Source organism: Botrytis sinoallii (genome assembly GCF_014898435.1).
Source record: "Botrytis sinoallii strain Bc 23 chromosome Unknown BSIN_025, whole genome shotgun sequence".
Lineage (NCBI taxonomy): Eukaryota > Fungi > Ascomycota > Leotiomycetes > Helotiales > Sclerotiniaceae > Botrytis > Botrytis sinoallii.
In genome coordinates this window covers 467,622-488,371 of record NW_024066052.1, presented here as the reverse complement: position 1 = coordinate 488,371, position 20,750 = coordinate 467,622, and the positions used below count along the sequence as shown (strand labels likewise).

Here is a 20,750-nt window from a genome sequence, read left to right as displayed (position 1 = left end):
TGCAATAAAGCAACCTGTAGATTGTGGTATTTGTGAATAAACAATTTTGGAAATTATAAGTGTGTGGATGGATAGTCTCAACGTCACAAAATAATTACCGAAGTAACCAAAACTAACAGATAAATAATAATAAGACTTCTGCCGCTTTTCTCCGAACTTGGCCGATTGGATCTTCGAACTCAAAATGTGTTTGTTGGCGTGGAGTTTATTATTTTGAGGAGGTAAAATCCAAACTTGGGGGCTTTACCAAATTTTGAGAGAAATTAACTAAAAGTTTTTCTAAGACTAAAGCCCACTAGGACTTTTCATTTAGAAGTCTTTCAGATGAGATATATCTGCAAATGGTAGCATTGTACTCCTCATGAAGACTTTTTCAATATGTGACCATCTAGAAACTTTTTTGATATTGGTCGGCTCCGGAATAACAGAAAGGCCGATTCTCCTAAAGTTGCCAGACATTGAAACATGAGTTCACAGGTGTAGTAACTCTCTCTGAAAGATCTTAGGCAAGAGGTTATTCTGAATGATGGTATCCATTCGAGATTAGATTCTAGCTCTGTCTGGTTGAAAGAAGGTACAAATTTATCATTCATATATTATATTGTCTTTCTAACATGTATTGAACCTGATCATCCTTTTCGCTTATGTAACCTCAAAGTCAATGCAGCAAGGGTCCCACATGGCGGAGAAGCCCCACCATTTTGACATCAGTTTAAAGCTTCCTTATTCCATCGAAACCGGTATCCCTACAAAGTACGCCAAAAATAGAGCACTGCATGGAATTGCTATTGCTGCAGCCTTGAAAGAATGAGTTCAGGTCAAACAACTGCGCCGATTGCTTCTGGCCAGTCTGGAACAAATGTAGGTGGAAATGCTCAACAGACTGCGGGTTCTGAGCCTGAAGAAGTATGGGATGAAGCAAAACTCGAGCAGGCGATGAAAACTCTAAAGGAAATGCACATTCAAGTCAGCCCCTTCTTTCCCCGAAGAAAATCACAGTGAGCATTAGCTGATACGGTATTTAGTGTCGCAATCTACGATCTACAATTCCAAGACTCCTTACGCCTTTGGCAACCAAGCAGCAATCACGTACGTTCCAATTCTACGACTCCAATTCCCAGCTTCTGATATTTGTAGCTGACCAATACAAAAAGCTGAGCAGCTCTTTTCTTCCTTTCAACAAGCCGCAACAACTTCAAATAAGGAAGTTCGAGATTTCACACGATTGATGAAGGATGAAGAGGGTGTGAAACTCTTTGAGCATGCAAAGAAGAGTCGAGCTGAGAATCCACATGGAATAAAACCATGGAGAGTTACAGAACATCCTGATTGGCTTGATAGAGATGCATGATTTTCTCACCGCGACAATACATTTCGACATGCTCAGACCGGAGAATGTGCCATAGAATCTAGGCGTACTTGCGGCTTTTTGGGTAGAGGGCAGGTCTTGGGATACCCGGTACAGGGCGTTAGGCAATTTTGATAGCACACGGCGGGAAAGACATATTTCGATATCCTAACAACCTAGAGTTCAATGCTCCTACCAACAGCAATAGTACCCTTTCTCTATTCTACGATTGATCATATACGATGAATCATAAATCTACTAACACATTTTCCGCAGGATTTATTGAGAGAAACTATGAACATCTGAAGTACCCAATAGCGGCTGAATACCTTTGAAGATTACTTGTGTTCCTGAGCTCAGGCCTCATCAACATTATCGTAAAGCACTGTAACATACAACGAGCAATGTCACAGTTATTATTGATGATTTAAACACGTAATTATTATCTGTACCATACCTTGAAATAATTGTATGAATGCAAATATGTGACCAGTGGATGATCCATTATATATGAATGAAATTCACAATGCATCGACTTCTTTCAAGGTTCAGAACAATGTGCTAACTAATCGGATGCCGATTTCTTATTGGCTTATGATAATTTTTCCAACCTTTGAAGCTGTGTCCTCAACCAACGCCAAAATTGAGTGAATAGTATAGAATTGAATTTACGAAATCGTCAGTCATCTTGATTCTTTATTACTTTGATAATTTATTCCTTCGATTCAAGTTGATGCGTACTTGCCTATATTCAACTTATTGATCTTTTTGTTAGGGCACGAAGCCATTTTGGTGCCAAAAAGGTCGCTTAATTTTTTTCTGCCCCGCGCATCAACAATCCTACGGGCAACCTTTTCGACACCTCTAGGCTTACCAAATCTCAACACCATCAACATGTCTAGATTTTTCCGCGGTGATAGCTCCAGCGACAGCTCCTCCGACGAGGAGGAGGATCTCTATTCCGATGACGAAGAAGTTCAAGAACAGCCCGAAGAAGAATCTTCTGAAGATGACTCTGAGGAGGACGATGATGATGATGATGACTCCGATTCCAGCAGCGATGATGGAGTTGGCAAAAAGACCGGAGCGAACGCTTTCTTGAAGGACGATTCCGATTCCGATAGCGAGAGTAGTGGAGATGAGGGCGTGAAGGTCGTCAAGTCTGCGAAGAACAAGCGATTCGAAGAACTCGAGGCAACCGCAAAAGCTATTGAAAATGGCGAGAAGATTAACGATTGGGGATCGATCTCAGCAGGTCAGTAAAATCTATCCAAGAAATCACAGGGAAATTTAGCTAATTAATTTGTTGTAGAGTTCGACAAATTGAACCGCCAAGTCGCCAAACTTCTACAATCAGGCACAATCCCAAAGGTCTACATCAAAGCTATTGCTGATCTGGAGGATTTCATGAATGAGACCTTGGCAAAGCAGAAGGTGACACCAAAGAAGATGAACGCCACAAATTCTCGCGGTTTGAACGCTGTTAAGCAGAAGATCAAGAAGGCCAGCAAGGAGCACCAGAAGGACCTAGAATCATTCAGAGCCGATAAGGACGCGTACATGGAATCAGAAGACGAGGAAGTTGTGGCACCAAAACAAAAGAAAACAAAGTCCTCTTCTGCAGCACAGGATGTTGCCGCCGATGATGATGATGAAGGATGGGGAACTGTTGGTAAGGGTGGACGAACTCTTCAATTCACACCAGAGAGCATTCTCAAGCATTTGAGGACCATTCTCGAATCCAGAGGAAAGAAGAACACCGACCGCAATGAACAAATTAAGATTATGGAGAAGTTGTACGAAGTAGCAGCCACTCCATACCAACGCATCAGAGTCCTATTAACCCTCATTTCAACGAGATTCGACATGACCACTGGTACTCAAACTTTCATGTCCCAAGAACAATGGAACGCAGCAGAGAAGGAATTTGCAACCCTCCTGAGTGTGCTTGAGACAAGTCGAGAATATGCAGTTGTGGAGACCGCTGAACCTTGGGAGGATGATGAAAAGCTTCCTACAGTTGCCGAAGGCGCAAAGTTCGCGATTCCAGGAAGCGTCGTCTCTTATGTTGAAAGACTTGATGATGAACTTACAAGATCACTTCAACACATTGATCCTCACACGGCCGAATACATCGAACGTCTTTCTGACGAGAGTGATCTTTACAACAACATTGTCAGAACTATGTTGTACCAGGAGGAGATCAGCAAGGACGCCAGCTTGAACGAGCCTCAACGTAGCTTGAACAGAGTTGTCATGAGAAGGTTGGAGCACGTATACTTCAAGGTTTGTAATATCTCATCTCCGTATCATAATTTTTTACTTATAATTCTATAGCCATCCGCAGTCATCAAGATCCTCGATGAGAACTGCTGGAAAGCAGTTCCTGCAGAGCTCGATTCCACCATCACACCACGCGGCTCTGTTGAAGATGCCAAGACCTTGGTCAACGTTCTCTGCAATTACCTTTACATCAACACTGAGGGTGAAGGACTTACTAAAGCAAGAGCTATGCTTTGCCAAATCTATTTCGAAGCTTTACACGACAACTACTACAAGGCTCGTGATATGATGCTTATGTCCCATTTGCAAGAGACTATCAATTCTTTCGATGTTCACAGTCAAATTTTGTTCAACCGTACTCTTGTTCAAGTTGGTCTCTGTGCTTTCCGAGCCGGTTTGGTCTATGAGGCTCAAACCACCCTCCAAGAAATCTGTGGCAGCGGCCGTCAAAAGGAATTGCTTGCCCAAGGTGTCATGATTCAAAGATATAACCAAGTCACACCAGATCAAGAACGTCTCGAAAAACAACGTCAACTCCCATTCCACATGCACATTAACCTCGAGCTCCTTGAATGTGTTTACCTCACCTGCAGCATGCTTCTCGAAATTCCTCTGTTCGCACAAACTGGCTCATCCCCTGATATCAAGAAGAGAGTCATCAGCAAGACATACAGACGTATGCTCGAATATCATGAGCGTCAAATCTTTACTGGACCTCCAGAAAACACCAGAGATCATGTCATGCAAGCATCAAAGGCCTTGGCCCAAGGTGAATGGAAGAGAGCAACCGAATTTATCCACTCTATTAAAATTTGGGAACTTATGGCCAAGCCTGAGGAGATCAAGGCAATGCTCTCAGCGCAAATCCAAGAAGAAGGTCTCCGAACCTATCTCTTTACATACGCTCCTTATTACGATACTCTATCCGTCAACAGACTCTCATCAATGTTTGACCTCTCTGACCGAAAGGTTGCTGCCATCGTCAGCAAGATGATCAGCCACGAGGAACTTGCAGCCGCATTAGACCAAGTCAACTCCTCGATCATCTTTAGAAAGGGTGTTGAGTTAAGCAGACTCCAAAGCTTGGCATTGAGCCTCAGCGACAAAGCTAGTGGCTTGATTGAAAGCAACGAGCGTACACTCGAGACAAGAACACAAGGCACAGCCAATGCTTTCGAGAGACAAGGCGGCCGAGGTGGACGTGGTGGTAGCAGAGGAGGTCGTGGTGGTAACCGTGGTGGACGTGGTGGTATCTCCAATGCTCCAAGGCAAGCTGGTGGAACACAATTTACCGGTGGCGCTTTGGGAGCTGCTGTAGGTAGCAGAGCTTAAATACGGATGGATAGATGTGTTAATGCATTGGGAATGGGTTGCTTACAGCGCTGTAATTGGCCCAAAGGCGTTTTAATGTAGGGCTTAGGAAAAGCTAGGTTCATGCTCCACGAAGACAAAAGAATGAAATTTTTTGATCATATTTTTGGTGTTACATTTAAGGCTCCTAGACCTGTATTCCTAAACCTTTATCACTTATTTTAATGTCTCATTTTGCGATGCAGAAGATGTATCACATATTGAAACAAACTTTTTTCGGATTCAAGGCAATCACGCACAGAAGAGACAATAAAATACGTTACCAGTCAATCCGGAGAAACATTTTACTGCCAATCTCCATTAGTATATCGAATAACGTTACCAACAATAGAAGCTTCCAAGTTTTAGATTTGGCACTCTAGTTTGTATATCTCACTTCATCTCATTTCACCAACAATCATGTTACATGTACACTCGAGACCAACGATTGACGGGACGCTGTCCAACTTTTTTTTTTTTACTTTCTAATAAATCCAGCCTTCAATTAATCTAGCTCCGAATATACAATCTCGTTATTCGATCCAAAATGTGTCACTTCTTGGAATCTCCAAACCTTTAGATCAGCATTCTCAAAAACATCTATCTCCAAAATCCGTCGTCTCAGTGTCTCGTCACTCTGTACAATCACCGATGAAAATTTTCCCCAGATCTCACCTCGCACAATGCTGGCTTCAGACTTCGGGTATGACCCCCCACAACGGTGTTGCACAATGTAAAGTGATAGAAGGACTGACTGAAACATGTATGTATGTCAGACCGTTGGTGATCGATCAGGGAGGAGGAGGAGGTACGAAGTAGGTACGGTGGGTGGAACGGATGGGTGGGTGATACAGATACAGGTACGGGTACGGTGCTGGGGAGGTTTGAGTTTTGTGGAGAAATGCGGAGAACCCGGTTGTGGAGAGGTGATGGATGAGGAATTGTGTGGGAGTGTTGTGTGGTTGGATTTTTGCGAGGTGGGATTTGTGCCGAGGTGGTAGATCGATAGATAGAGAGTTGGGTGTACATGTATATGTATATGTATTTTGTGTATATCAGTTCATACCTACGCGGTATAAAGATCTGATTTGCTATACTATACTATACTATACTACACCATTCCATCGAACCGAGCTATCCTACTCAAAATCCCATGCTGATGAGATTCGAACATCATGACAAGATCCCCAAACGCGAGTACGCGAGATGAGGGGTTACATGCATATCTCGTATAGAAACTTGATTACAGAGTTTCTCGTACCGAACGAGTATTTCCAATGTTACGGTTGTGATTGATGAGGTCATTGTAGGGTGAGAGTTACTGTAGGACTGTAGGAGAAGATTATAGTCATATTGTACTGTACTGATCTGGTGGAGAAAGGGAATGAGGGGTACAGATACAGGAGATACTTGGGACACTTAGGATACGAGATGTGTGTCTGATGATCGATTTCTTAGGTAGATGAGTAGATGGAGATTTCGTTAGAGTCGTCTATGACATCCTCATATACTCTCCTAGACATGTACTACCAACCCTAAATCTCTAAATGTCTATAAAATCCAAACCCTCCCCCCTTTTCCCATATCATATCTTCACTTCTTCTTCATCCTTGAGTATTATCCTCAACATCATCAATCTCTCCAAGAACTTCCAGAAATAAACCTAACAAACAAACAAATAAAAATGCATACCAATTTCCTCCTCCTCACCGCATTCGCAACATCAGCTCTCGCGGTCTCGGTCCCGCGCGCAGTGAGTTCCTCGAGTTTGATCCCGGATGTGCAGTGGAAGGTTTCGGGGTTTACGAGACGTGAGTTTTATTCTTTTTGTGTTGTGGTTTTATGTTTTATATGTTTTATGTTTTATGTTTTATGTTTTATGTTTTATGTTTTATGTTTTATGTTTTATGTTTATGTTTTATGTTTTATGTTTTATGTTTTGATGCTTCGATGAGGAGGGGAGGTTTGTTTCCTAGGGGAGGAAATGCGGGATAAGTGGATGAGAAGGAGAAGAGGGAATAAAGATATATATGAGGAGGTGACAAAATGTGAAGGAGACGATTGACATAGAAGAGAAGTCTCTATCAACAGAAAAACATACTAACCCACACCCAGCATGTACCGCCACAATCTGCACATACAACTTCACTATCAGTGTGATCCCCAGCAGTGGTCCCATAGTCAATAGTACGTTCCCCCTCTCCTCCCATCCTCCCATCCACATCCCATCTAACGCCCCCACCTCCAGTCCCCTGCCTCTACAACGACTCCTTCAGCACACCCCCCACGTCCTCCACCCCCCAAACACACTCCTACTCTGCGCTCTCCTGCAGCAGCAGCCTCGTCGATGGCAAAGCGGTCCCCAGCCATTGGCAGGTAAATTGGGGATATAATCCCAATGGAGATTTTGCAGTCATGACGATTGTGGATACCGGGAAGGGGAATGATGCGTTTTTGTGAGTTTTTGGTTTCTTTACTTTGGGTTTTTGGTTGTTTTTTAGAGGGGGGAGGGGATGATGTGTATTTTCAACCTCGCGTTCCAATCCCCCTTAACTTCTCTTCCCCCCTTCCCCCATTCATCCCCTCTCTCTCCCCCTCTCCCCTCCACCCCTTCCACCCCTTCCACCCCTTCCACCCCTTCCACCCCAAAAAAACAAAAACAAACAAACAAACTAACCCCTCCCCTCCCAAAACAGCGGCTGGAACCAAATAACCAGCACCACCACCTTCGAAGACAAAGGACCCAACACCGTTTACAAACTTGGTACATTTACCTAAATCATATGCAAATTTCGATTCCAAATTTCCATCCCACTCCAAATTTCAACCCCACACAAATTATTTTCCCATCTCCAGGAACCGATTATCGACAACTTCCCCTTTTCAACCTTCAACCTTCAACCTTCCATTTCCCTCCCTCGCTCGCTCGCTCGCTTACTCGAGAGACCCAGCTAGAAAGAACTTGGCTTTGCTTGCTTGCTTGCTTCCTAGCTAGAGAAAACCTAACTCGAGAGTGAATAAATATCTCAAAGTGTGAGTGAGAAAAAGATCCGGATGCAGTTGCACGGGTGAGTGTGAACGGGCTATTGGAACTTGGAACTTAAAACTTAAAACTTAAAACTTGAAACTCAGGAGGAGAATTACTGGCTGTGTGTTCTTTGTTCTTTCTTTCTTTCTTTCTCTTTTTCTTTGGCGGGGATAGTAGGGGGACGGACAGTTTTGATTTGATTTTGATTTTGATTTTGATTTTGATTTCGATTTTCCTTCTCATCTTGATTTTTCCTTCTGGCTTGGTTTCAACCGTATCGTTTCACGAATTAGAGAAGCGAGGTGGCAAAAGAGATGGATGGATAGGGGTGGAGGAATGGATCTGCGTACCAAAAAAAAAGGAGTGATTCAGAAAAATGGATATTATCAATGCGAAAGTCTACCTACCCACTTGATATTCGGAGCTTCATCAAAGATGAGATTGACATGTGAATAAATCCCGTTTGCCCAAGAGAAGAGTCTACCAATATCAACATTGATGCAAGAAGCCTGATTCAAGTAATTGTTGTATTCTTGATTCATCCATGATGACAATCCTATGTATCCGACGATTGCACCTACTCCGCCGTGCTGTCCCAACCGAAGCACTAAAGGATATCTTCCAACGCCCTTCGCCAATGCATGCATATAAATGCTATGGTACAAAAATTTGTTAAATCTACCACCCATTCCGATCTACTACACCTCCATATATATTCCCACCCTTTCCTGAACGCCTCGATAAAATCTAATGAAATGCTCAATCGTATCAACTATTTGAATTCATCTTTCAGAACCCACTTAGCCCTCATCCTACTATTCGTGCCATGTTCACATATTGCAACTTCTGTCAGAGTATGCTTGAATTCAGCCGTCACTCGATCAGAAGTACAATATCGATTAAAATGGTTGACTACGGCCTGACTTGGAACTGAACCGCCCATTCTCTTGATGAAATCAACAATCATCTTAGCAAAATCATGACGTTGACGCCCAGCTGGACGATTTGGAGTTGCAGCGCGTGAGCTACTCGAGCTAGAAGGCTGCGTGATACCTTGTCTGTTTGAAAGACTTGATAAAACACTTGATGAACTTGGACCTGCACCTCGTCTAACATTAGTCGGTCTGCCGGCGGATCCATATTCTCCAGTCCAAGTGACAGTTCCAGGTGCAATGCTTCTTGCTGCTTCTCCAGCACGTCTCAGTGCTGTAGCAGATTCAGCAGCAATTTTCTTAGCTTCACGCTCAATCATGCCACGGTCTGCCGCAACCTTCATCTTCCCATTAATGATTTGATCGTGTTCAAGAGCACTATGGACTCCAGAACGAGCAAAGATGCCTTCCATTAATCTAGACTCTTCGTTGTTATCTTTATCTTTCTCCTCAGAAGGATCATTGAATTGCTCGAGTTCAGCAACACCGGCAAGATTACGAAGATCGGATTCTGAATCACCTTGACCAGGGTCGGCAGACAAACTACGAGATGATGAAGGACTGGAAGTCTTGTTGAATTGAACCTCTGTACCTTTGAACATTTCACCAGTCTCTGTGGTCCCACCATCTTGGTCACCAAGAGTAAATAGGTCATATAGGTCCTTCATAGCAAATGTTTGTCGCTGCTTCGGATCCTTGAGAATTTTGTTTGTAAGAAACTGTTTGAAAATTTGTCGATGGTAGATCTTCTCTTCTATAGTACCAGCAGTCATAAGACGGTAAATAGTGACCTCCTTCTTTTGACCAAGACGCCATGCACGTTCTCGAGCTTGTACGTCGGTGGATGGATTCCAATCAGGATCAAATATGATTACCCGGTTTGCACCAGTGAGATTAACCCCGAGACCTCCAACTTTGGTGGTGAGGAGGAATACATGCATGTCAGGATCATTGTTGAACTGATCGACGAGAGTTTGTCTATCCTTGACTGCTGTACCACCATCCATACGAAGATAGTTGAATCCACCAAGTTTCTTGACGAACTCCTCAAGAATGTCAAGCATCTGAACACCTTGACTGAAGAGTAAAGTCTTGTGTCCATAGCCCTTCCACATTTGCAAGAGTGCCTTTACAACTTGCATTTTCCCAGATTTGTTTCCATTGCCCCATTTGTAATCGGGCTTGGTTTTCAATCGTTTATCTAAAAGATCTGGATGATTGCAGATCTTGCGCAGTATGTCAATGCCATAAAGCGATTGACGACTGCGATTTAGAATTGATTTCATGTCATCAGATGCAAGGAACATTTCATATGCATCTCTTTGAGGTCGCGTAAGCTTGCAGAACAAGACCTGCTCACTCTTCTTTGGCAGATCTGCCGCAACATCAACCTTTAATCGTTGAAGTAAATATGGACTGATCACATCTTTCAAAGTTTCAGCACATTTAGTAGCCGTGAGGACTTGTAGATTGGTGGCATTCGCGTAACCTCCGATTTTGATAGGAACTTCGAATGATTGTCGAAAATTGACCAAAGTACCTAAACGCATAGGAAAGACGAAATCAAACAGTGACCACAGCTCTATTAACCCATTCTGCATGGGAGTACCCGAGAGAATCACACGATTGGGTGTACGTAGTTCTTTGCAGTAGATAGTGACAGCAGTGTTAGGGTTTCGAATCTTATGTCCCTCATCCAGTACAGCGTAATCCCAGTCAACATTGATGAGGGTATCACTATAGGTCTGAAGTCCAGCATATGTGGTAACCAAGACATGGCCATGCTTGACAACACGATCGACAATTTTCTGAGCAAGCTTTTGCGACTTTGGAGCTTTCTTGGTCGTTTGACCGTAAAGAATCTCATCCTCTTCGTCTTCCAATCTGCCTTCATTTCCAACGTTGAGCATGCCGGTACCAGAACTATGCAAAATCGAAACTCTCAAGGCCGGCCACCATCGATGAAACTCATTAACCCATTGTCGAAGGACAGTTGCAGGAGCAACTACAATAACAGGCTTTGTAAGCTTTTTACTGTAATGTAAACCGGCTAAGAAGGATATCATCTGGATGGTCTTGCCAAGACCCATTTCGTCTCCAATGATACCTCCAACTTGTTGATTGTAAAGTTCCGACAACCATTGAACACCAGTCTTTTGATAGTCAAAGAGCGCAGGGAAGATATCACCAGGCAACTTTAGACCGTTTTCAAACTCATGATCAGGTTGTCCTGGACATGGCTTGAACCATTCCTTTTCCAAGGATTTTTCTGCAGCTGCATCCTCCTCATTTTGAGGATTATTTTCTAGATGCTGTCGTCGTGCAGCGCTTCGTTTCTCCACCCATTTTGCAAGGCGTGCTTGATACATATTCTCGTTTCCATCATCAATCCCGATCAAGCTCTGTGCCTCGTCTGTTCGAGCTTTGCCCGGCTTAGACCTCTTCTTAGTCGCAGTACGAGCTGTCATCAAGGCATCATCTTCATCATCTTCATCATCCAATTCCTCATCTTCATCGGCTAAATTTTCAGGGCTAAAAGCATCATCATCTGCTGGAGGTGAACGAGCGGGAGATACATCTGCAAAGGAGCCATTGGCGAGCCTTCTCTTCTTTCGAGGACGAAGACCAAATTCACTCTCAGTTGTACTCAATTTAGTATCTGCGACATCTGCGAACCCTGGTAGACGAAGATTCTGATGTGATCTAGGCTCCGCTTGAACATTTCCTGATTCGTTGTCATCCTTCTCTTCCGCGTCCCTTAGCGCATCAGTAAGTGCCGATTGAACATGATCGGTAGCTGCATCTGAAGTTTGTTGAAATGGGGTGATTTTTCCTGTGCGAATCAGGAATTCTCTTTGGCTTTCATTAGGCATTCGTCTGCTTCCACCAGCAGCGTCAGCTTCGGCATGGTTATCATTGTGCTGATGCCTTTCATCGATTCGCTTTTGTATGTCGGTAATGTCATTCTTGAAAGCAAAAATGTCGGCTTCAATCTTCGAGATCTCATCCATGCACCTTTGGCGCATCAATGGATTGTTCGAGAGATTATTGAGACGGCGTTCTTGGGCATGTTTCTGAGTCTCGAGTTTCTCGATACCATTCCGAACCTTTTCAATGCGCTTCTGGTCCCGCTGATCTTCTTGCTCGATCATTACCAGATTGGCTTGGTTCGTAATGTCTCGTTCGAGGTCATCCTGATTGCGAACCGTTTCAGTCAAACCGGCTAGAGCACTGGCTTCATCTTGAGGTTGCTGCTGGCCAGTCTATTTAGGAATAATGTTAGTATACTTAGGAGTAGATGTTAGAACAGGGGGAAGCCTGGGGGCCTAGAGCACTTTGAATGGATGTCTGAGATAACCTTAAACACTGTGAAGTAGAATTCGTGGAAGGGGGGCATTCTAACATACCAATCTCTCCGATCCAAGACTGTAGTCTTTTGTATCCACATCGTTATCGCTGAGAAGTGCCTCGTCGGCAACAACGGCCGCAGCTTCTTGGATAGTATCAGTGTGTTCTCGGTGAAGTCTAACATTGTGATGAGGTGGAGACATGCTCTCCGATTTGATATGAGTTGAATTATCACGACGATTGTGAGGCTCGGTAGATGGACTCATTTTGGCCATTCATCAACCTAGTGGATGTTGATTGATTCTGGAGAAATGGAAGATTGTTGTAAAAGGAAACCCGTACAATATGAAAGGGAACGTGTATATTAATTTGTGGGCAGGTAGAAGGTTTGAAGAGGGAGGTCGAAGGTGAACACTACTAGGCAGGTACCGTAGGTAATGATGAGAGGCGACTACGGCACCGGGTGAAGTGAATTAATTAAGATACGGAAAACAAACCTTGGATTTGATTAAGGATAGCAAATAGTTTACGGATAGTAAGTTAATGAAGTCGTCCTTCAATGAAGAGAACAAGATGTGAAAATTCGCGGTCTCTCTTCACCATCGATACACTCGATCATTTGTCATGATGGGAAGAGAAAAAAAAGGATTGATATCGGATGCTTCTTCACCGTATGCGTCATTGGATTGATGTAGGTAGGGATTGATTGCTTGTGAAAATTAGGTGGTAATTATTTTAGTCGCGAGGCTAGCCTTACTGGAGTTGAGAGACTGAGGCAAGTGAGGTACGTGTGAGGGGACCACGAGTAGATCTACAGCCTTATTAATAATATCTTAATAATCCAATCCCATCGTACGTGCACTTTTACGTTGTATGTCGAAAATCTAGATCTTTAACAGACGGGTTTCTCTTTCATCTATTTCATTCTCACATAGTAGATGAGCATCTATATAGTATTTTGTAAGTATCTTATTAATTCACTGAATAGGTACAGAGTGTATCCATATATAATGTAATACGGAAAGTGGCTCAGTCAATTATCAATTAAGTTCACCGGTGAACCAAACGTTGGATTGGGATTTCACATGGCTGGTGCTGCTCAGTACATACCTACTACTGGGATAAATTCGATGGAGCACCCATACCCAAATTTGCTTTTGCTTACCTAGTACTTATCTTTGAAACTTTGGGGGGTAATTCTTGGGAGGTGAATGATCAGATCAATAAGAATTCAATGCATTTGATTAACAGATAACGTCATTTGATATGTAGATTAATTTTCCTGCAAAACATCTACCAAATATCAAAATGGATGGATATACGGATGGATGGGTAATGGATGGGAAACCATCGTCGGAGTATATTGAGTATTGAGGATTTAGGATTAAGTGAGTACCTAGGTACCTACTGATGGCACGCAACTCATACCTCCCTAACCGACTAGCTGTTCTGACTTCTCTCGCAATCAAAGAAAGAGGGTGTCACGATCAAGAAGAAAGGGCATTCTTATTGAAGGGATGATCTTGTTTGATTTTAGCTCCTCGCAGTTTGGAATATGCTACAACCACCATTCGATACTTGGGTTTCCAAAGAACAAAGACGACCCGTCCTTCCTTTCAAGAAAATGGGTTGGCATCTCTTTTACTTTGCTTCGAGATTAGACTTCGTATTTGGCTACTAGGGAGGTATGGCTGGACCTTGATTTGCTTGACACATGAATAACAATCATAAACCACCACAGGCATCTGATGATCTCCTTGAAACGCTTTCCAACGGTAATTGAAAAGGTCTATATAGACATGAACGTTACCATGTTATGATAACAATACGTATAGAGAGATTGAAGCCATGAAGCTCTTCCACGGTTATGAGTAGCATACAAAGAATAATACAAAGTAAGACTTACAATAAGAGGTACTGCGTGATTGTCTGCGTCGATTGTCTGCGTAAGCCAATGTCATCCTTCCAAACCATTGGGCATCCATATGGGCAACGTGCATCTATACCAATCCCAATCACATGTACATACTGGTATAAACAAATCATAAATATAGGTACTAGGTCGGTAGGTACTAGGTAGGTACATATATTTCGACCTAGGACCTATCCTGTGTTGAATTCCTGTCTATATGAATGCCATACCATCTATCCCATCCATACCTACCTACATCGTAAACATTCTCTTTATTCCATCCACCCACCCACCCATCCATCCATTCATTCATTGTTTTGGTGCCCAGGAATCTTGCTTTGCTCTAAGGAATAGTAATAATAATTTCATGCTTCCATTGGGCAACTCGTTAATAAAACCGTTCCCAGGTTCGCTACTCTTTTTTAGTTCACAAATTTCCCCCGGCTACGGCTACGAAAAGCAACGAGGGTCCTATCCTATGTGGTGGTGTGTGTGAATCCATCAATTAATTCTAGGACACTTGCTTGCTACATCATTCCCCCCCCCAGTCTCCAAGTGAATTCATCTACTACACTCCACTATCTCCAACTTCCTTTTTATTCACTCACCATGATATATTGAGCAGCATTTGGTACTCCAAAGGCTATTTTTGCCTCTGTATAGAGGTTGAATTGGTTTTATTGCGACGCGTTTCTCTACCCACTGCTTTCTGGTGGCAGACCTTTCGACAACATTGTGCGACATATCATATCTGCGTCCTGAATTATTCCTTCACAAAGGCGACAATTGTGCCCAATACCTTCAGAATTCCCCCACTCAAAATCTCGAGCATCTCCACAGTATCGCCAAAATGGACCAGTGGCAGAATTATTCTGAATCATCAGGTTCAAGAAGGTACAACGGAAACCCCCCACCAGCCCATCCCCAAATGGCTAGAGATTATAACGGGAACCCCCAAACCCAACCTCCAGCAGGTTTTACATACGACCAATATCAAGGAGGTCTAGGATCACATCCTCAATCTCTGGCAACTTGTCCTGCTATTCCTCAGATGACGGATGGAAACGGAGATGTGGCCATGCAAGACTCTGGAGATCAATACAATATGAAATATCCTATGCGCCCTCACCATCAACAACATCTTTCAGGCAACCAAAGGTTATCTCACCAATCGCCGCAAGAACCATCTGCGGCGGCTCAACGTTATTCTCCAATGGAGACTTTATCGCCAACATCCCCATATGGCGCAACGCAACAGCAAAACTCAAATCAATACATGTCACCACCGGGGGCTGGTAGCAGACAATCTCCTTCGAAGAATGCCTCGTATTCTTCACCAAACGCGTACTATCCTAATCGTCAACAATTGCCTCCCATTCAGCCGTATGCTTCGAATTCTAACAATGAATCATACCCAACTTCCGCGACCCAACAGCTGAATGCCATGTTTGGTAATGATCAAAAGTCTCCTCGGCGGCCAGTACCTCAGTCGGCGCAAGGTCCACCTGGAAGAGGACCAGTTCCTGAATTTACCAAGATTCGTTCTACTTCTGATTTGCAACCAAAGGTTAATGCGCAACCGGCGTTTCGCAGGGCTAATCCAGAGGGCGGGTTCATAAGTGTAAGCTCCATTAATATGCGCAATACGATTGAAAATTGTGCTAAATAGTCCCCATTACAGCCCCTTCAAGCTCTCACGAGCCATCTCCCTTCTACCTATCGGATATGCAATCCCAGCTTCAAGTACGAATCCTCGCGGAATCCCCGCAGAGTGCTCACGAAACCAAGCAAAGGTGTCAAGAATGATGGATTCGATAACGAAGATAGCGACTATATACTTTATGTGAATGACATTCTCGGATCTGAGGAAACTACTCATAAGTATGTTTCGAGGTTGATATTAACTCTAGATTCCGAGGAATCCTCCTGCTAACACATTTCGCAGAAACCGCTATCTCATACTTGATGTTCTTGGTCAAGGAACCTTTGGACAAGTTGTCAAGTGTCAGAACCTCAAGACTCAGGAAGTTGTTGCTGTAAAGGTGGTGAAGAATAGAACTGCATACTTTAACCAAAGTATGATGGAGGTTTCCGTTCTAGACTTGGTAAGTTCTCGCCATGAAACTGTATCCCTCATTCACTGACTTCCATCTTTTTATTCTAGCTCAACACAAAGCTTGATAAGAACGATGATCACCATCTACTGCGGCTCAAAGACACATTCATTCATCGTCAACATCTCTGTCTTGTTTTCGAATTACTCAGTGTGAATTTGTATGAATTGATCAAGCAGAATCAGTTCCGAGGCTTGAGCACCACACTTGTGCGAGTTTTTGCCCAACAACTTTTGAACGGTTTGAGCTTGCTGAACAAAGCGCGACTCATTCATTGCGATTTGAAGCCGGAAAACATTTTGCTCAAGAACCTCGAAAGTCCCATCATCAAGATCATCGATTTTGGATCAGCCTGTGATGAACGTCAAACAGTATACACATACATCCAGTCGAGGTTTTACAGATCCCCCGAGGTATTACTTGGCTTGCCATATTCATCAGCTATCGATATGTGGTCATTAGGCTGTATTGTTGTTGAATTGTTCTTGGGTCTCCCTCTGTTTCCAGGATCCTCCGAATACAATCAAGTTTCCCGAATAGTGGAGATGTTGGGAAACCCACCAAACTGGATGCTTGAGATGGGAAAGCAATCCGGAGACTTCTTCGAGAAGAGGCACGATGTAGATGATTATGGCAGAAGAACATACCATCTCAAATCTATGGAGCAGTATTCTCGCGAGCATGGATCAAAGGAGCAACCAAGTAAAAAATACTTCCAAGCTACCACCCTCCCGGAGATTATTCGTTCTTATGCGATGCCACGGAAGAATATGAAGCCAAACGAAATAGAGCGAGGTAAGATAAAGCCCAGTACTTCTTGTGAACCTTTGGCTAACAACTGTATCGTAGAAATGAACAACAGAGTTGCTTTCATCGACTTTGTACGTGGTTTACTCAACATCAATCCTTTGGAGCGCTGGTCTCCACAACAGGCCAAGCTACATCCATTCATCACTCAACAAAAGTTCACCGGTCCATTCGTTCCACCAATGAATCTCAAGTCGAGTGCTATAAATAGATCTCCTGCCCCCGGAACGACACAGCAGCAGCAGGCTGAAGCATTGAGTAAGCAGCGAGCCCAGGCAGCTCAAGCTCAAGCCCATTCCCAGGCTCAGTCTGCAGCTCATGCTTCATACAATACCGGTGTCCCGGTTAATTCATATGGCCAAGTGCCACCAAACCAACAGCACCCGCCGATGTACAACAATAACAACATGTACACTCCAAACTCCAACCATCAGGCTCCTCACCAGGCTCCTCATCAAGCACCTCATCAGGCTCCTCACCAAGCCGCCCCACCTCCATACCCCACGCAACAAGGGTATAACCAAATGGGAATGATGGGGCAACCACCAACACAGATGCCACCAGCGCAATATGGAGCTGGTCCTTCACAGCAACAGCCAAGTCTCTATCAGCAGGCTACTGTGAGGTCTGGAAGGCAACGTGCTTCGACAATGGAAGTTCAACAGGGAGGTATTCCTGTGACGATACAAAGAGTTGCTAGTCATCTTGACCCTAGTCAACCTATTCGTTTACAGCCAAGTCCTGCGTATTATCCACCTCCACCTGATGGAGTTCCTGATGGAAATCCTGGTAGTGCGCGAAGAAGGGGGAGCAGAGCTGCTCAGGGTGGACAAGCACCTACCAGAAATCGAGATTTTATCCGAAATCTAGAAGATCGAACATTGGAGGAAGGATTCATGGGACAGAGCCAATGGCACTGAGCTCCACGACCTTAAAATTTGTAGGACGAGTAGAATGATCGAGGACCAGCGACAGCGAATCACGCTAAACTTATAATCTAGAAATGCCAACTGCAGTTTGGAAGCTAGTGTTCATATTATTCTTCGCGCATTATATGATGGGCGTGTGTTGTCATAGGGATCGGGAAAAATTTGAATCATGATACCCAACGGCGGGGCCTTTCTACGAATATCACTCTAGGGCGGAGACTATAGGTTGCTACGTAGTGATGAGTTCTGCAACGAGATGAGAAGGGCATAATTGGAATGAAGGGATGAAATTATAGGGAAATGAACTAGCGAGGATGCTTTAAAACGTCTTCGGAAATTATTAGGGGAGGGAGAATGTGCGCGGTCTTTTGCTAGTATGAGAGTTGCACTTCAGAATTCGATTCATGTAAGCTATTAGTTATTGCATGGATGGATGGATTCAATCAGTTAAAGATGAGACAGAGCTAGGTGAAAATGCAATGGGGAGAATATAAAAGAGCGCAATACGCCGGGGTTTCTCAGTTTGATGGCTCTGGAAATGTGCTTGTGATGGATGTAATCTCCTCTGGATGTGTTCACGGGTGCTAACGATGAACGACTGGACACTAGTGTGTTTTGGTCTTTGACTAATGGCTGGGTTGAATCTACACTCATACTCCCGCAAGATGGGGAGGGTAACATTACACAACTCAAACTTCAATTCATCAGTCAATTAATAAGCCTTGAACAGTGTCGCTGAGATATGTTCTGATTGAGCTCTAGACACGTGGGTGCTAGTTACGCTGTGTATGTACAAAATATACAAATTCTATCCTTTCACCAACTCCCCTTTAAATCCTCAATCTATCGCTCGACCCAACACCAACATCAAGCATCTTTGATAATCTACATACCCCAAACTCTCAACCCCAGTCCCCGAACCCATACATAATCCACAACCTCCTAATCCACCAATTCCCCCACCACCTTCAAAATCTCCATCTCTCCCGCTTCCTTGCGTTCCTCCTCCCACTTTCCATAAGCATCCCACCACCACCCATGCGTTACCCCATCATTCCCCTTATACCCCGCTACCCCATCTGCACCCACGCGTTTTGACCACGGCTTATCAACAATATAATGCAAGGCTCGCACCTCCTCATCGCGCCACATCTCTGGATGCCAATACCGCCATGTTTTCAGCGCATTCCATTTCCACCCCACGCTCACCCATCGATCGCGCCACCACTCGGTAATGAAATCTTGATCGGGAAATTGATAGCTCGAAAGCTCAGTTTGATGCGTGTCGATAAATTTCCACATATCATCCCAAGTTTCCTTGCTGGGCGCAAAAATAAATACTCCCGAATTGAGAAGCGTATGTGTTTGCGGCCCGCTGGATCCAGATGGCACCGGTGGGTTGTGTTCGACGGGGTTGGGGCTGGGGGTTACATAGGCGCAGTTCTCGCGCGTCCAGGACTCCGGGGCCCAGGTGTCATTTTCGAGATTGCACACGCAGACGTGGTTGGCGGCGAGGAGTTTGCCGGCTTCGCCGGGGATCGAGGGGTTGCGGAGCGGATGTTTGAAGAGGAGTTCGTCCATAGGACCGAAGATGAGAATGTCGGCGTCGAGGAAACAGATCCGTTCGTAGGGGTAGGTGTACAGGGAGAAGACTTGCAGTTTGGTCCAGGTGGAGGCGAAGCGGGCGGCGACGCCCGAGTTGGCGCTGAGGTTGAGGAGGGGGGTCGGGTGGAGGATTATATTGGAGCGGAGGGCTTCGCGCTCGAGAGCCGGGAGGTAGTCTGCGGGGAGGTTGGCGTACATGAGGACGAGCGGGAATTGGGAACCGTGTTTTTTGAGAGTGTGTGCGAGGAGGATGGCGCCGGGGAGATAGGAGGGCGAGGTGATCAGCGTGGCGTAGGCGGCGGTGGGGTCGTTGGGGGGTGTGGTGGTGGTGGAGGGGAAGTGTGCGGAGGTGGGGGATACAGTGGCGGAGCTGGGGGTGGACATTTTTGGGGATTGGCTGGATTTAGAGAGGGGTGGGTAATAGGTAGTAGGTAGGTAGGTTAATGAAGATTCAAACTACTATTTGCTAAAAGAAAAATACTTGTTGTCTGTGTAGCAATACTGATCAGGTACCGAGAAGTAGGTAGGTAGATATCAAAACCAAACGGTAAACATGAATAACATCTCAATAGAAGAACAAGAAAAATACTAGAGTAAATACTTAGGCACTTCTTATACTCGAAATTCGAGAGTCGTCCCTGCCGCGTTTTCTCATCGCCACTGTATACACGGCAGGAATGAATGATCTAATGGGAATGGGAATGATCTAATGTTAATGTTAACAGGGAGGGACATGTTGGTTAAGGTATTGGTAAGGAACTACTAGGTACGAGTACATAGGTAGGTAGGTAGGTAGGTAGGTAGGTAGGTAGGTAGGTAGGTAGGTAGGTAGGTAGGTAGGTAGGTAGGTAGGTAGGTATGTAGGCGAGAAAAATCTAGACGTCATGGAATTGAAATTGGATGAAAGGCGTGGGTAGCGAGTGAATGGATGGATGGATGGATGGATGGATAAATAAATGTCTTTGTATAGGTACCTATGTAGTAGGTAGGTAGGTGCTTAGATGTTGTGAAAGGAAAGAGGAAATTTTGGGGGTTGGAGGATTTATCTGCTTTTTGATGTTATATCGGTATCTTGTTTGTATGTATGTATGTAT

General features: G+C 44.3%; 6 protein-coding genes across 6 annotated transcripts; 4 read left to right on the top strand and 2 right to left on the bottom strand.

Moving 5' to 3' along the window:
• Positions 1-721: 721 nt before the first annotated feature.
• EAF02_010455 (uncharacterized protein) lies at positions 722-1,773 on the top strand. Its single transcript, XM_038906503.1, has 3 exons — positions 722-966; positions 1,026-1,089; positions 1,155-1,773. Exons 1-3 carry the CDS (start codon positions 808-810, stop codon positions 1,349-1,351), a joined length of 420 nt encoding a protein of 139 aa, XP_038753767.1. The 5' UTR covers positions 722-807; the 3' UTR covers positions 1,352-1,773.
• Positions 1,774-2,242: 469 nt separating this feature from the next.
• On the top strand, positions 2,243-4,963 carry EAF02_010454 (uncharacterized protein; the record flags this gene model as incomplete). The annotated part of the gene is made up of 3 exons (XM_038906502.1): positions 2,243-2,603; positions 2,661-3,634; positions 3,686-4,963. 3 exons carry the CDS (start codon positions 2,243-2,245, stop codon positions 4,961-4,963), a joined length of 2,613 nt encoding a protein of 870 aa, XP_038753766.1.
• A 1,702-nt stretch (positions 4,964-6,665) lies between these two features.
• Positions 6,666-7,759, top strand: EAF02_010453 (uncharacterized protein; the record flags this gene model as incomplete). The annotated part of the gene is made up of 4 exons (XM_038906501.1): positions 6,666-6,792; positions 7,097-7,168; positions 7,230-7,437; positions 7,678-7,759. The coding sequence occupies 4 exons, from the start codon at positions 6,666-6,668 to the stop codon at positions 7,757-7,759; spliced, it is 489 nt and encodes a 162-aa protein (XP_038753765.1).
• A 1,022-nt stretch (positions 7,760-8,781) lies between these two features.
• On the bottom strand, positions 8,782-12,564 carry EAF02_010452 (uncharacterized protein; the record flags this gene model as incomplete). Its single annotated transcript, XM_038906500.1, has 2 exons — positions 8,782-12,204; positions 12,349-12,564. The coding sequence occupies 2 exons, from the start codon at positions 12,562-12,564 to the stop codon at positions 8,782-8,784; spliced, it is 3,639 nt and encodes a 1,212-aa protein (XP_038753764.1).
• Positions 12,565-14,449: 1,885 nt separating this feature from the next.
• EAF02_010451 (uncharacterized protein) lies at positions 14,450-19,099 on the top strand. Its single transcript, XM_038906499.1, has 5 exons — positions 14,450-15,822; positions 15,883-16,082; positions 16,147-16,306; positions 16,366-17,110; positions 17,165-19,099. Exons 1-5 carry the CDS (start codon positions 15,052-15,054, stop codon positions 18,040-18,042), a joined length of 2,754 nt encoding a protein of 917 aa, XP_038753763.1. The 5' UTR covers positions 14,450-15,051; the 3' UTR covers positions 18,043-19,099.
• On the bottom strand, positions 18,994-20,040 carry EAF02_010450 (uncharacterized protein; the record flags this gene model as incomplete). Its single annotated transcript, XM_038906498.1, has 1 exon — positions 18,994-20,040. One exon carries the CDS (start codon positions 20,038-20,040, stop codon positions 18,994-18,996), a length of 1,047 nt encoding a protein of 348 aa, XP_038753762.1.
• Positions 20,041-20,750: the final 710 nt, after the last annotated feature.